Here is a 16,899-nt window from a genome sequence, read left to right as displayed (position 1 = left end):
GATTCCCTGAGAGAGGGTGGTGTTATGACCTGATAGTTGTTGCAGGAGCTCCTGCCGTCTCCACCTTTCCTGCTGGTCGGTAGTTACACATTAACAGAGTCGGCTTATATTTTGCTCAGAGTCAAGTTTACCTTCATTCCTGAACTCTGACTGTTCCCAGGTAAATTCTAGATTATCTTCACCCTTGCTAAAACAAACCCGTGTGACCTCGTTTTGCTATAAGATACCATACCTTGAATAAATATCTCCACAGAGGTCACGTTCACGCAGGGCAGAAATTGAAGGTGGTTTCCCTGACAATGTGACTCAGTGTTGACTCAGTGTTGGTTTACTGCTCTGATGTGTTAAATCAGAATTTTCTGTTCTTTTAATTACCATTCATGTAACTACTTGTATAACTCTTAACTGTGTCAATCTGATTGAAACACTAGAATTGTTTATGGGTAGAGTCATTTGATGTATTCTCTGATCTCTTATTAGATTTACTTGTCTCACTCATACTATGTGATCTTAAATTGTCTTTTTATCATTTTTTTGTGGACCCCAGGAAGTATTGTGACCACTTTGTGGAAACTAATAGGGTCCCAAATCAAGAATAATGAATGGTGGAAACAACTCTCGCTGTGAGCATATTAAAACACATAACAAACCAAGACAGTATATATTAAAAAAAACAAGAAAAACACCTGGCCTGTGCTGCATATGGTATTGATTAGTGATAAAAATAGGTATCTATCTGTGATTAAAAAAATAGATGCACCCTTGTTCCATGCTGTGAAACCCTCTCTTACCGATGGTTTCTTAGGTGGACGGTGTCAGAGTCTCTTGCTTGAAAGGTTACACAACAATCCATTGTGGCTCACAAGAATCAATCAATCAATCAAAGCCCAATATCACAAATCACAATTTGCCTCAGAGGGCTCTACAGCATATGACATCCCTCTGTCCTTCGGACCCTCGCAGCAGATAAGGAAAAACTCCTTATGAATGTGTGTGCACTTAGAATAACAGTACAGCTAAATGACCAGTATGTTTCAATAGTCTGTAACTGATATCATGCTGTTAGGGATAATTGCTGTACAGTGATTTAGGAGTAGCAGTTGTCCTATCATTACTGTTGTATACTGTAAATTAAATGTCTTATTTTTAATGAATAGTCCAATATATCTTTGCTAATAATGTGTAGGATTTAATGTGTATTTTCAGACATATTTTACCTTTTGAAAAAATGAATAAATAAATTAATCCTTGAATAAACTGACCAAATAATAATTTGGCGGCCCCCCTGCAGCAACTCTGAGGACTCCCTAGGATTCACGGACCCCCAGTTGAAGACCCAGGTCCTAGAGCATTATGTGATGTCATCAAATATCTTGTTTTTTCCGAGTAACAAAGCCCAGAATATTCAACTTGCCTTAGTGTAAGCACATTTGGGAACCTGGAGTCATGAAATGTTTGGCAGTGTTACTCAAAATAGTAGGGCTGACCTTCGACTTCATTTTTAAAACCCTCGGCGCTCACTGCTGATGTGCGACTCAGAGCAGCATGTGTCACTGACACCATTTTATCATTATTTTGAGTCACATTGTTGAAAGAATTTAGTTGTCTGTGTTCAAGCAGGATAATGGGTCTCCATTCATTGCACGTCGGGCTTTCTATTTCCTTGTTGGAGATGGTGTTGCGTTCAAGTAATAAAGTAAAAAGTAAAAAAAAAAAAAAAAGGAGAAAAAATAGGCAGAATATTCTTCTTTTTTTCCCCCACAATCGAATCCCGTGCCATCGAATGAAGCTTCGAATTTTTTTGGTCAGCCCTACAAAATAGTTGTTGATTTATGTTCGTACAATCAGCTTGTGTAATTGTTGCAGCTTTAAATTGCCCTACTAACAAAATAACACAAAGAACATGAGGGACATGACAGTTATCCTAAGCTCATGGTATATTTGTAAATATGTCAAACTTATTCAGTCTGCACTGCCGTGTTTTGTTAACCAAATATTTTACTCTTTGTTTACTTTCTTTGTTGTTGGTATATTGTTGTGATAGCCAGCTACAGGCAAACGTTACATGACTTGTCATCGGTAAATCTTACTACAGGCTCGTTCTGCATCTCTGAAAACTGGCCTCAGGCTGCTCTGAGTGACCAGTGACATCTCTCATTGACTTTAATGGCTCTTCAAGTACTTTACTTTTTCCCTGTCCACCTTAATGCTAGACTGACTGTGTTTGATGTTCAGTCACTTACACACAACAACATCAACACACTGATTTAACACACACACAACAGCCACTGCAGTGTTAATCTGCTGGATTTACCCGTAAAGCCTGAGGCGGGCTCAGTCAGTGTTTTATTTTTGTGCTTTCACTGCAGCATCTCTTTTTGAACTCATACACAGGCTGGACAAAACAACAGAAATGATAAATAATGTAAAAACAGTTAAGTGAAGCTCGTAATGTTTGGTTTTGTTGTGACCATTATGGGTGTTGATTGAACTTAATTATCTGATGTTTAACTGTTGTTAAGTAGTCTCTAGGCTCTAAATGAAGCTGATGTTGAGTGTGGGAGTTAAACTAGTCCATTAATCAATCAGCTCCAGGTAATGGAAAAATAATCACTTCAAACTAAAGAACATTTTATAGATATTCAAAAGTCCTCAAAATAACGAGGAGTTGACACTTCGATGTGCTTAGATGAAGTTTTCAGTTAACGAGGAGGTGAAAAAACAAGTGTCACAAGACCTTCAACAGACTTTTTTTTCTCCTTCTGTCGCCGTGGTTACTCCACGTGTCTTCCCTCCTTGCTGTTTCCATGGTGATGAACTGTTTTCTCCTCTCTCTGTCTCTTTCAGTGTCATCCAGGCTCCGTTACCACTACCTGTAGACAAGGTAAGAGCTGAAATGTGTGTGCTGTTGTCGTCCTGTCCCGTGTGCAAGTTGCTTGTCTGCGTCTCAGATTTACATGTATGCATGCTCCTCAGCGACAGAGCTGAGTTTGTGTGTATTGGGTTGTTTTCACACACATAAGTAGTCTTTGCACACACAAACATACACACACACACACACACAGTGGAGTAGTCAGCTGATAGAGGAATGCAGGGGTTGCTGCCAGTTTCTGCCGCCGCACTACAGAACTCTGTCATGTGGTTCAGGAGGTTAAGTTTTTTCCCCACCGTCCACTCTGAGTGCTTTCTGTCTTATGTGTCTTTAAAACTATTTAATGTGCTGCTGGAACTTAATAGAATTTTTTGTCTGCCACATTATATATATTATATATTTATTATATATATCTGCTCTGTAAATCATTTATCCTGTGCTCTCTTTTGAGAAAAATCAGAAAACCAAATGAAGAAATTAATAATTTTTAGTTTCATGATGGCGATCATTACTTTTGCACTTTATCAGTAGAATACTGTCATTATCCATCTACTAGGGATCTTCCAAATTACTTTCCTGAAGTTGAAATGGAAGTTTAAACTAGTCTGAAAGTGAGGTAACACTCAGAAAGCAGTCAAACTTGAGCATAATTAAATATACAAGGTTAAACATTGTCTGAAAAAATATGGTTTATGTTATCAGAGTCATTTGACATTGTTAATCACATATTTTAAATGTTGCTTAAATGCATGGCACTTTGCACCGTGCATTATGAACGCACATAATGCTAGAAAACACAACAACTTACTCCATACAGTTAACAAATTACGTTTATTTACTGTGTATTTAACATCCTATTTAACACACACCCACTCACATGGTAACTCTCATGTGCTCTCACCTCTCTCATCCAGCCTAGACTGAATGAGAAAGGTGTTAAGGCTTCTTTCTGGGCAGTAGAGAGTGTGTTTAAAGGCTTGGATGCCCTCAGACAGCTGCGGACTTGTACTGAATGTGTGCAGGCGAGTCTGAGAGTGCACTTGTGTTATTGGGCATGTGTGTTACAGAGAGAGATGTTGATGATCAGAGCTGCTGGTTCGTCTCACATGCTGATCCAAACTCCTCCCGTTTTCCTCAGGGTATCTTAATAAGTTTAACCAACTAATATTTCTTGTGCTGACTAGTGAAGGTAACAACATTTAATTGATGAGTCAACTAATCTTAGTGCATCCGGTGGAGTTTCCCTGGGAGGGGAGCAGGGAGATATCAACACTGGTATTTGTCCAAAAAATCCAGAATCCGTCACTGTAGTTATTTTTATTTAAATTTGACATGTGCTGCTTAACAGTGAGTGCATTTACATGACATTAGAGAAAATTTATTGTGTTAGTCTGACTAAAACTGGGCTTTTAAAATACATGTCAACATGTTAGTCCTACTGAATTAGTACTGAATTGAATTTCTCAGTGTCGGATTAACACACCCAGATAATGCGATTTGGAGTTGAATTACTGCATGTATACAGTCAATTGCACCCAAACTGGCCTCGGCGCTCTGTGCATGCTCCACAGTTTCTGCTCCCAGCTGTGACCTAGAAGTTGAAAGTATTAAATACGTAACAGAAGAAGAAGCCAGTAACAACATGGAGAAGTCTACATCCAGAGCCGTGCATCGCATCTGTACAAAAAGTAAAGCGTACAGTAGTATGAAATGTACCCAGCTGTAAAGTTGTCCACAATGGTACCAATTTGCTGCAAGCTGACCGTTGCTAACTGTATAGGCGATTGTTTGGTTTGTGACGCAATAGGTCAACTGGAAAAAGGTCCAATATTAACAAGCTGAAACGGGACGTATCGCCACCTATCTTAGCGGAGTCAGACATACTTCGGTCAATAAATCAATTACCCTCGCGTGCTTGTATACTGGGACAAGAACAGTAGTCCAATTAAATGGTGTAGTCGAGTTATAACCGTGACTGGACTTAACTGTGCATGTAAACGCAGTGAGTGAGTTGAGCGAGTCAGCATGCAGCTGCTGGCTTTAGTGTAGAAAGTAGACTTCATCATACCACACTGGACTAAACCAGTGAATCACTCTATCATGTCATCTCAACTCATGACTCATAACAATACATGGCACACAGTACCATACTATACTATGGTGTTTCAAATTTACCCTGTAGTGCAAAACCCTATTATGATGATATAACACACATTGTATTGTACTGTGTCATTTTATATGTTGCACGAAACAGTGCCAGACTGATCCAACTGTCCAAACGACACTTACACAAACTATATGTACAATATTAGCTTTCTATTAGCTGCCTCGCCCTGTTCTGTGTTTCCCTCCAACGCTGAGAACAACAGGGCCTCAGTGTAACCTGTCTGAGGAATGTAGGTTGGAGCTGATGGTCTATCTATGTGTCTATGTGTGTGTGCTGTCTCAGGGAGATGCTGTGATTAGATTTGAACCACTTCTGTAACATAATTAAGTGCTTTAAAGCAGGATACTTGGACCTCTCAGGTCTCTAAAGACACACACACACGCACGCACGCGCACACACACACTCTGACTCATATGCTCAGAAACTCCCACACACACACACGCACGCACTACACACCCAGACCTAGGTGTAAATCTACTGCACTGTATGCACAGACAGTGTATGTTTTTGGTCCAGTGTACATGTAGCAGTGGCCTCACCCTAAATTGGTCATGGTGCACCTGCCTTTACCAGCATCAGGCTTTTTAAACATTTAAATAAGATGAGGAATAGATGTACAGATGCTAATCTCATGTCTGTGAGTACAGTACAGAGTTGGAGTCAGGACTTGGTTAGCTTAGCTTAGCATAAAGACTGGAAACAAGGGGAAACTGTTAGCCTGGCCCTGTCCTCAGGTCAAAAACACATGTAGTGACACCTCTAAATGTAACAGCAGTCATGGCACTGTGACACGCTATAGTGTAGCTGTCATGGATGTCTGAGTTGATGTTGGACAAGAACTAGGATTAACAGTACAGTAACGTTAGCGACATTATTCTTCTTGGCCTTCATGCATTCATCTTACTGCAGATTCTGGTGTTTCTTGAGGTGGTTTCACAAGTTGTGTTGCTTTTCAGCGTGGACATGAATCTCATGCAGGCTTTGCATTCGATTTGTTCTCTTCTTTGTCCAAACAACAGATGATGATAGTAGATGACAGATGATTTTTGTTTCACCTGTCTGTAGTCTCAACAGTCTGCAGGGAAAGTTTTTCACATGCTACAGCTGCAGAGTGCACGCAGAGCGAACAGCTATTTAAAAGTGGAGTCAGGCTGTTAGTTTGGGAAGCGCTTGTTCTGATATGCGGCAGAGTTTTCTATGAGAGGAGCCAGCATTTCAAACTTTAATGTCACAGTTGATCATGTTCATTTAATTGTCATTGACAAACATCATTGATCTGTTTTAACTGAATAATCTGTCATCTAGCTCAGCTAAAAACAGAATCTGTCAGCATGTTAGCGTGTTGTTCACTACTAAGCCTGTTAGTAATTCGTATTCAAACTTGGGCTGTACAGTTGTCGGGGGAACAATGATAACTTATCCAGCATAAAATCGTACAGGCTTGTGGTTACACAGGTTTTCTGTGAGATGGAGCTGGTGAAAAGAGACAGGATGGTCTCCTCCCACACATTTATGTTAAAAAGCCATTAAAAAAAACCTGCATTTTTTTGCATAATATGTCACCGTGAAGATGGACACAAGAGTGGGATAGGGGACTGCTGTGTGGTTATGTCCAACTGGCTCACTGTTTCACCAGTTCAATCACTGGTACTACTGCATATGTGACTGTGTAGTTTTTATGGCCTCTGGCTTAATTGCAGGAGGTTCAGGGCTCATTCCCAACGCTACTGAGACATGATCAGAATACTTAAACAGTGGGAGTGTAAGATTTATATGCATCCATGTGTTTCTTCCCTGGTTGTGTCTGTGCTCTTGTCTGCTGTGTGTGTGTGTGTGTGTGTGTGTGTGTGTGTGTGTGTGTGTTTGCAGCACATGCTTTTGACCTCTGTGGGTTTTCATCTGTTTGTCTGTCTTCAGTTCAAACACAAGGCTGACTGAACTCCAGACATCTGTCAATATGTTACCATGATGTATGTATGCGTGTGTGTGTTTTCTAGGTTGCAGCCAACACCCCCAGTATGTATTCTCAGGAACTGTTCCAGCTCTCCCAGTATCTACAGGTAACACACTGACACCTACTGGTCTTTTTGTAGAACTACACCAAAGGTATAAAGGCAGTAAATCTCCCTCGCAGAAAAGTTGGTGCATGTTATTAACATGTTTTGAATGTCAGATGGTGAATCATGCAACCCTGCTGTGAACATTTTCAGTGTGGACAGGAGAAAGAGGAGAACGGGAACTTTGACCTAATAGTGAAAGCATATGTTATACATTTTTCCTCCATCCAGAATTATTTTAGTAAAAATACAAGGACCATCAACAAGTCGCGTACATTGCAGAAGAGGAGCTCACTCTCATTTTTGATTAGTGAAGCACAAAAAAGATCTAAAGCTGAGGAGAGGGTGGAAATCATTCCTAAAGGAAGCGCTTGGGAATCTTTCCTGAAGACTTATGTAATTCCCACTTTCTGATTCAGGAGGATCAAATACTTGATCCCCACATGGCCAAAATGATGTTACCCCTCATGAAAAAACACATAAGTTTAAAGAGGTCTGATACATCTGTTGCTTCTGATTTCATATTGAGTCATTCAACACCAACCTCTACCTCTGTCCCTCCCTTCCTCTCCTTCCGTCTCCCCCTGTCTCCCTCTTTGCCAGGAGGCCTTACACAGAGAGCAGATGTTGGAGCAGAAGCTAGCCACTCTGCAGCGTCTGTTAGCCAACACTCAGGAGGCCTCAGAGAGCAGCTGGCAGGTAGGAAACACCATTATCATACTTTAAAGGTCCAAATGTCACGATACATCCTCTGAGTTGTAATTCCAGCTGTTTTGGTCAGTTTATCTGTTAGGAACATAATTGGCAGTAATGGCACTTGTGTACACGTACAGGCTCACACACGCTTTGGTATAATTACATATATGACGGATTCTAGCTCTCTGAAAATTTAATCATTTCGGAGCTGTGTTTCCTGTCGTCACACAGACCACATGATCTATCTTAGATGCATCATACTGTATCTTTAAAAGTTGCCAATATAACAATACCATTGTCTACATTTACAGCATATTGTGATATTCAGGGTATCTATGGTCGGTCTATTTGTTTGTAATCTTCTGGGGATAATCTTCCATGTAATGTAACATAACACAAATTTATTTTCTGTAAGTTAGCCATTGACATAACATATCTCTAATATGCGTTAACATCTAAACTATGATGTGCAATAGTCACAGCACAACACGTCCATTACAATCAGCTGAAGCAGCTACACTCACCAGAAAAGAATTCATTTAATTAATTCAGTACAAGTTAATATAGCCTACACTTCTAAATCCTCCATAAACAACTGCATTATCACTTGGCAAAACTCTTTACACACTCATTCAGGCTGGCAGCAACCACATGCTACAAAGACAGAGTCTGTGTAGCAGGTGAAACATCCTGCTTTGCCTCACCTAAGTGAAGCGTTGCATCTGTACCATGTGTAATTCGGTTGTTAGGTGTCTTGCCCAAGGACACTTTGACATGTGGACAGAAGAAGGTGGGGAGCGAACTGCCAAACGTGTGATCAGCAGACATCCTGCTTTCCCTCCTTAGCCATGGCCACCCTGTATGATATGACCAAATATGTTTAACACTGTCATAAACTGATTGTGTGTCCTCACCAGGCTCTGATCGATGAAGACCGTCTTCTCTCCAGACTGGAGGTGATGGGCAGTCAGCTACAGGCTTACTCTAAGGTGATTATCACAGTGGTGTGACAGAATATCTCATGATAGAAATAACAAATCCTCATGCAATAAATAGCTCAAGATTAAAATCCTCTCCTCTCCTCTCCTCTCCTCTCCTCTCCTCTCCTCTCCTCTCTGACAGTCCCAGACGGAGGAAGGGATCCGTAAGGAGCTCTTGGCTCTTCAGGAGGACAAACACAACTATGAGACGACGGCTAAGGAGTCTCTGAGGAGAGTCCTCCAGGAGAAGATCGAGGTGGTCAGGAAGCTGTCAGAGGTGGAGGTAGGCCACACACCAACACATTTACACACTGTCTCTGCACACTATGATCATCATTTGTAGTTTTTAGGCATGGGTCTCATTTTTTTGTTTCTGCTGTCCTGCAGCGGTCACTCAGTAACACGGAGGATGAGTGCACCCACCTGAAGGAGATGTCTGAGAGGGGCCAGGAGGAGCTGAGGGAGCTTGCCAACAAGTACAACGCTGCCGTCAATGAGATCAAAGAGCTCACTGACAAAATTAAGGTACCTGCACTGACACTGGGATACACAGGAGGTGTGTGATGTTCCTCTGAATGACATGAGATCTAATTTCCCTGCAATAATATTTGATTCAATAACGTGTAAAATATTTAATTTTGCAGACTGTTTGCTTTTCTTATCATTGTTTGTCATCCCTCTCTCATCTTTCTGTCGCGCTCCTGTCTTCTTTCCCCTCTCTTAATTCTGTCGTCTCCTGTTTTCTCCTCTCCACCCTCCTCTGTTGCTCATCTTTTTCTACAACCTTGCTCCTCATTCCTCTTTCTCCTCCCTGTCCTCTGACTTATTCTGTTTCCTGGTTTGTCTTCCCTATCCCCCTCACTGTGTCTCACTCTCCTCCACCTCCTCTCCACCTCCCTACAGGCGGCAGAGGGCCGGCAGGAGGAGCTGACTCAGCGGGGAGCGACAGAAAAGAGGGAGTTGGAGCTGCGGATCGAGGAGATGGAGGAGAAGGAGCAGGTTCTCCAGGCTCGCATCGAAGCTCTGCAGGCCGACAACGACTTCACCAACGAGAGGCTCGCAGCCCTGCAGGGTACACACACACACACACACACACACACACACTCTCTCTCTCACACGCACGCACACACACACACACACACACACACACACACACACTCTCACACTGTCCTGCCCTAACTTTTAACAAGCTCACATATCGCACCCTGCAAGCCAATCACTTTAACTTTAACACAAGAGTTACCATAACAACCAGTGGCCGGGTCAGACCAATCATGGGGGCTCAGCTGGGACTTCCTGTCAGTCAACGCTTCTCTCTGCTGTTGTTGTTGTTGTTGTTGTTGTTTGCAGTGCGGTTAGAACAGCTACAAGAGAAAAGCATTAAAGAAAACAACAGCCTGGGTGAGTGCACATGTCTCTGGTCTGCTCTGGGACACTCGTCCTAACCGCCGCCATTTGTCTCTCTGTTGCCGCTAATTTCACTTCATCATCCTGCACTAATGATGATGCATGACAAGTTCCTGCATGATGTCCACATTGCTTCCTCTTGCTTGCTGCTGTCTTTGCCCTTTTTGTTCATCCGTCTCTCTGACTGTCACAGTGGAAGTCTGGCTCTTCTTCTTCTGTTTTGGTCTTGGTGGCTCGATGTCTGGCCGTCAGGTAGCCTCTGGTAGTTTCAGGTGACATAAGATGTTGATTAATGCTCAGCTGAGACATTTCTCTGATGTCCAGTCCACATAAGCCCTCAGTACATATCTGTCAATACCTTAAATATTTCAGCAAGAATCTCTTTTCACTTTTCCTGATTTACATTCAGAATCTTTAACACAGTCACAGTGACAGCAGGTCTGTTTCTGTTCATAAGTCAAGTCATCAGTCTAAATAAAGATATTCAGATGTTGAATTAGATTTAAAAGCTCTATTCACACACATACAAGAATCTGTTTTGGGGCAGGTTTTTGTACAGTAAAATAAAAATCTATAACTTGAGATTAAAAACATACAAAAATATTGATATTTGAGAGTTCAACAATATTATATAATGTAATGTCCAATATTCAAAACAAACATGCAGCAAATATTTTTGATAATGGCCCCCTCAAATGTTTTTATTAATTAAGACCAAGATATATAGATGAGATATAATGACTATTATTGGCCATACCAATAAATACACCGATCAGCCACAACATTAAAACCACTGATGGATGAAGTTCATAACATTGATCAATTATTTACAATGCAATGCTCTGTGGGGAAACCATGGGTCATTCATGTGGATATCACATGACACGCTCCACCCATCCAAACACCGCTGCAGACCAAGTACCTTCCCTCATGGCAATGGCACTCTCCAATGGCAGTGGCCCTCCAGCAGGATAATGCACCATGCCAAACTGCCAAACTGTTGAGGAATGGTCTGGTGTGACAAAAAGCTCAAGGCGTTGACCTGGCCCAATCTGATCAAGTATTTGTGGGATGTCCTGGTACCCCACTTCACAACCCACAAGGACTCACAGGATTCACCGCCAACGCCTAGGTTCCAGACACCACAGGTCACCCCCAAGAAATTCTGTGTCCATGCCATGACAGGTCAGAGCCAAGTCCAATCCAAGGATGCCCCACCGTGGATCTGAGACACCTCTTGTGTACCGTAACTGTACGTTGAAACCAGAAGCTTCCAAAGAGGCAACGTCTCTCGCGGATGCCCAAGAAGCATGACTGTCAAAAATATTTGTGGCAGCTTTGGTCGCTCTAGTTGCTCATCATGTGAATCATTCGAACGTTTGATCGTGCTTGTCAAAGTGGACTACTGGCTTTAATGTGGTTTTGCGAAATCTGTGTTGATAAAATGTTTTACTTTGCAGTATGTCAGCACATTCAAACCAAGCAAGGAAGACTTACATGCTACGTTGCAACATTAGCCTGCAATTCTCTCCTCTATTACATTACACACTTAAAACTCACCAGACCAACCAACTACCTCCGCAACGCGGTCCCAAGCCTCATTCTTTTTATTTTGGTCTCTGTAACCCAACAGCGACTCATAATAAAGGACTGAGTGGGCACGGACACAAGTAATCAACTTCTCGATATCCATTGTCGGAACAAGTGTGCCGTAGAAACCAAAGTTACATGGCTTGTTCTCTGGGACCTGCTTCATAGAAGCACGTCAGCATTCCGACTGGTTGTCGCTGAACCGCATCAGAGCTCATCACCATAAAGTAAAACGAGTCTTAACTCTCCTCTGGACCCGCTCTGGTCGCTTTGGTTGCCCAACACACATGGCCGACGACCAGGTCGCCCAAGTTGCTCAAGTTGCCCAAGTTGCCCAAGTCGCTGGGCTTTCATTGAAAATGAATGACTTCCACCGTTTTGGAAGCTCGGTTCGATGTTGGTTTGAACATACAGTTACGCCCCCTGAATGCTCCATTGGATCGGGATCTGGAGAATTTGGAGGCCAGGTCAATATCTTGGGCTCTGTTGTCACATTTGAGTGGGTGGTGCGTGTTAACTGGCATCCACCTGTATGCCAGGACCTAAGGATTCCCAGTAGAACATTGCAGTATAAGGCGAGCAATTTTCACTTCACCTGCTAGTTTTTTTTTTTTTTTTAAAGATTGTGTTTTGGGCTTTTGCCTTTATTATAGGACAGCTTGAGATTGACAGGAAAGGGGCAGAGAGATGCAGCAAAGAGCTACAGGATGAAATCCCACCTGGGCCGCTGCAAAGGACTCAGCCTACAGGGGGCACACACTCTAGCAGCTGAGCTTGAGGTCGCCCCACCCGGTTTTAATGTCTTTGCTGATCAGTGTAGGTCAGGCTATAGAAGTCAATTCACAGGTAAAGTAAAGTTTTGTTGAAAGCCTTATTTTAAAGTTGTGCAAAGATACCAGAAATGTGGAGGGGTTAGTGCAGTGCAGTGCAGTGCAGTGCAGTGCAGCAGAGCGATCTGTAGATCAATTAAAATGTGTGCTTTGGTGTGTAGTGTTCAAATGTGCACAGGCTGCAGAGGTACAGAGAATAGGAAGAGATGGAGCCAGTCCAGTGGAAGATTTATAAACTTTATTTAATGTGCCAAAGTACAGTCATTCAGTACAGGTGTTGTTGGTGTCATTGAGATGCAGTATCTTAATGTTTCTTCACTGTTTTCAATGAGCACTAGCAGCTGTAATTAAAGTATAGTCTTGTTCATACTGTATAATGCCTCACAGCATACAGAGATCTTGTTCAGGGACATTTTGACAGGACACATGGATTAATTAAGAATTGGACTCCTTGTTCCAAAATGGCATCCCATTCATTCCTGTAGTGTTGCTCATCAGATGCATATGCTACAGAAGGTTTGCACGTTTTTATGCCTCACACGGTGCGTCATGATTGAAGTCATTCTCTGGCTGAAAATACTCCACTGATACAGGTTCTTAGGTTTATTGTTATTTAATCTAATGGCTCAAATTAGTAAATAATAAAACAGAGAAATTTCCCAATTCAGTATTTGAAACAATCATTGTTTTTTAACCTTTCTTTCATAATGATCATGTCTGAGAAAAGTCTTTCAAAGTGTCACGTAGTAGTACCTGTAGTATCAACTGTGGCAACACTATGCCTAAGCTGTTAGGATGAACACCAGCCTGTACAAGGATTCAAACATGTGATCTGTGAATGACAGGACGGCTGTGGCTGTTTCAGAAGAGGCAGGTTGTCTCGGGGACGCGGTGGCACTCTGTCGAGCCCAAACAGGGCTTGTTGGGGTTTCTGGATAATCTGGGTTGTTTCCATGGTTTCCAAACTGTCCACTGCTTTGTTTTTCTTCTGGGGGAAAAAGAGCTTGTGGTCACTGATTGACTTCTTGGTTATTGAATGACAACACTGAATATGAATGCTGGAGGTGACTGTTTCACTGCTCACTTCGCCACAGTAGCCACATTGTGAAGGAACCTGCCGTCATTATGAACATGTGTGTGGCTGGAAAAGTTTCGACAAAATCGTGTATATATATCTGATCTGGTCACATGACAGATGTCGACATTGTCTCCCACGGACCAGTAGAGGAGCCTGTCGAGGACAAAAAGAGCCTGCAGACACCCGAGAGCCAGGATGAAGACGAGGATGAGGAGGATACAGACACAGATGATGGTGCATTTGGTGAAGATGAAGATAATGATGGTAGTCAGTTTGCTTATCATAATAATAGAAAATTTAATTTATATACAACAATGTTCTTTAGCAGGTTTTGCTCTATAGAATTAAAGTAAATAGTCGACATAATTTGGCACGATAAAGAACTCTAATCTAGATATGTTTAAAACATTGGAGAATAAAATGCTATTGAATTAACAGCTATAATAACAAAATCAAACCTATAAGATAAGATTTTATAAAATACAGAATATTGGATTTGTTTACCTGATTGCGTGAGGTGATTTTGACACAATTATCAGGGTGGAATTTGGTTTTAATAATGTCCAGGTCTGGAAATAAAGCAGAATAGACAATAGAGACTGTTGCCCCTATTCTTTTTTCTAAAATTAAAAATTTAGAACTTCAAATAATGAATTGATCATACAAGCAGGGTGTTTTTCATGGTGTGAGGAGCAGGCAGCCAATGCAGCCAAGATGTTTACCGTTGTGTGAGAGATTGCGAGCCAGAGCGAGCTTGATGTTGCAGAAAGCAAAGCAGAAAGTATGGCATACGACTGAACACACGCTTCTACACAGAGCTGCTCTTCATCACAGCCTCCAACACAGCTTTGCCCCCATTTTGTTTTAACCAAACCATATCTGGACATCCACGATCAAATTATTTTTAAAGAAAATGCTGTTATACAGTGATGTAGTTATCAGAAAAGTAAACTGTTTTTTTGCACGCATTGCACAAATTATTTAACTTTTTTTCAACTAATGTTAAGGGAAAATACAGGTACAGTAGTACAGGTAGCACCAGTTAGTTTACTTCCAGTTTGGGCAGAGATGTTTGAAAGTGGAACATCGTCCAACTTTGTGCATAGAATTGTGGACTGAACAGTCAAAATGGGGGAATACAAGTTTTCTGAGGGCTGGGTATTAGTCCTCAGATGTCAAATATGGGCTGAAAAATCTACAGAGGAGCCTGGAAAAGTACGGAATTTTGAAATGGAGAATGTGTAGGAACCTTGTATCATTATTTTTTATTTAACTGGAATCTTTCTTCGCTGAAATGTCGATCTTTTTCCTAGTTTTTGTATTTTCAAAGTAAAGTTTATCAGAAAGGGAAATACTTCTATTTATCTAACCTCATTTTAAATTCCTACTTTAAATACACTGTTGTTTTGAGTAGTTGTGGTTGAATGTGTATCAGGTGACCAATGCAATATGACAGTGCGGGATCATGCTTTAGATATAACTTACTTGGAGTCATGTTACTTTTCAGTACAGTGCTTGTTTTGCAAAAAATGACAATTGTCACAAGTGATTTTACTCCAGATTTTGACTTCTCGGCATGTTGTGTGATCGATAAAGCGGCTGAGCCTTTGGTTGATTTAAGAATTCAGCTCATTTTCTGCATAGATGATGGCGCTTCAGTAAATTGGTGGTATTACTGAGTCCATTTTTTGGGGAGACACTTGTGGATCTCACACTTTGTTTAAGTGTGATGACTGGATGTTTTCATGAAGTTGTAGTTGAGTTTAAACTATTGGGCTGTTGAATTCCACATTTTACTGGTACTATGTTTTTGAGAGACGGAAGATTACGCCTTAGCTGTCTGTCTGCCTGTCCACATCCTGTCTGCTGTTACAGTGTTGTGGTATCTGTCCAGAAACACTGTATTTTACCTCTGTCTGAAAATATCTGCCGTGTATGGCTTTGACTTCTGCCCTGCCCGTTTGTTTATCGAGCATCTGTCTGTCCGCGTAGTTAACGATCTCTCTGTCACTTGTTAGTTCTGTCATGCTTTCTACCTGCTTGTATCTGTCATGATCTCTGTCTTCGGCTCTTTCTGTCCCGTCCTCTCTACTACAGAGTTTGGTGTCGAGAGGAACCAAGTGTTAATTAAGAGAGAAGTTTTTTGATTCTGCTCATCGATTCCAGAATTAGAAAATTCACATTCTGCTCTTCACTATACATTTCTGTTAATACATACATCAACATGTTTAAGTTGCAATTTCATGCATGGAAGAAGTCCGTCTAACATGATGAAGCTTTTTCTGTAGTTTTGATTTCATCAGGCCTCCAAAATCAGCTGATGATTGAACTGGAGGGGAAACAACTAACTAAACTTAAACATGGTAAAATAGAGCGTTCTATGACTTGAATTTTATCTTTTACTGAAAATAATTAAAATAATGAGAATTGTTAGCTTCAATCAGCTTTAAATATGTGTTTTGTTTGCCTCCAACATATATAGTTTCCATTCTTTAATAATAATAAGACTAAATCAGATGTGGAATTGATGAGCAGCATCAATCAAATCTGCAGTTAATGATCCAACTCCACTCTTGATAGCCATCTTAGTAATGTCAGTGCTCTGTGTTTCTATCAGACAACTGTCATGTTAACAACAGCGGAGGAGACTCGACTAGAATCCAACAGTTGATTGAGTGTCCGCGTGAGTACACACATCCATTCCTGCTGTATGCTGCAACACACACACACACACACACACACACACACACACACACACACACACACACACACACACACAGAAACGCATACAAATAGAGAAACACACACATGGAAGCACGGACACCCTGCCAGGAAAAGACTGGAGGAAAATTAATAAATAAAAGTCATGTTAAATCAAAATTATAAGATGGCAAGTCAGACTTTTTTTTAACTTTCTCAGTTAAAATTATAAGATAAATCAAAATGAGACTTTCTATTTCAAAACGAGATATAAAGACAGAACTTTGAGAACATAAAATTAAAGATTTTTACTTTTTTTATAAGTAAAATTTTGTATTTTCTTATCATTTTGTCTTTCAGAGTCATAATTTTGACTTACTATCCTAGCATCTGACATACCATAATTACTATTTTTTTTTTTTAACATGCCTAACATATCTTATTTTCCTGGTGGAAATGTGCATCCATACTAATGCGACGCCTCCTCTCAGAGGAACCCTCTTTATTGGAGCATGTTCAGGA

General features: G+C 41.1%; 1 protein-coding gene across 12 annotated transcripts in view; it reads left to right on the top strand.

The window, feature by feature from the left end:
* Window positions 1-16,899, top strand: part of slmapa (sarcolemma associated protein a) — an 87,234-nt gene that overhangs the window by 48,783 nt on the left and 21,552 nt on the right. For 3 of the 12 annotated variants that reach the window (XM_049585777.1, XM_049585783.1, XM_049585849.1), the window contains 10 exons: window positions 2,848-2,884; window positions 7,037-7,099; window positions 7,700-7,795; window positions 8,710-8,781; window positions 8,915-9,055; window positions 9,160-9,297; window positions 9,676-9,844; window positions 10,123-10,173; window positions 13,795-13,941; window positions 16,295-16,360. In XM_049585777.1, coding sequence (XP_049441734.1) covers window positions 2,848-2,884; window positions 7,037-7,099; window positions 7,700-7,795; window positions 8,710-8,781; window positions 8,915-9,055; window positions 9,160-9,297; window positions 9,676-9,844; window positions 10,123-10,173; window positions 13,795-13,941; window positions 16,295-16,360 — 980 coding nt within the window. The remainder of the gene's footprint in view (window positions 1-2,847; window positions 2,885-7,036; window positions 7,100-7,699; window positions 7,796-8,709; window positions 8,782-8,914; window positions 9,056-9,159; window positions 9,298-9,675; window positions 9,845-10,122; window positions 10,174-13,794; window positions 13,942-16,294; window positions 16,361-16,899) is intronic. The other 9 variants (XM_049585808.1, XM_049585858.1, XM_049585814.1 and 6 more) reach the window with 6 other exon arrangements.

This window comes from Epinephelus fuscoguttatus, linkage group LG1 (genome assembly GCF_011397635.1).
Source record: "Epinephelus fuscoguttatus linkage group LG1, E.fuscoguttatus.final_Chr_v1".
Taxonomy (NCBI): Eukaryota; Metazoa; Chordata; class Actinopteri; order Perciformes; family Serranidae; genus Epinephelus; species Epinephelus fuscoguttatus.
Note: the sequence above shows the minus strand (reverse complement) of the source record. Positions and strands in the feature narration are given on the sequence as shown.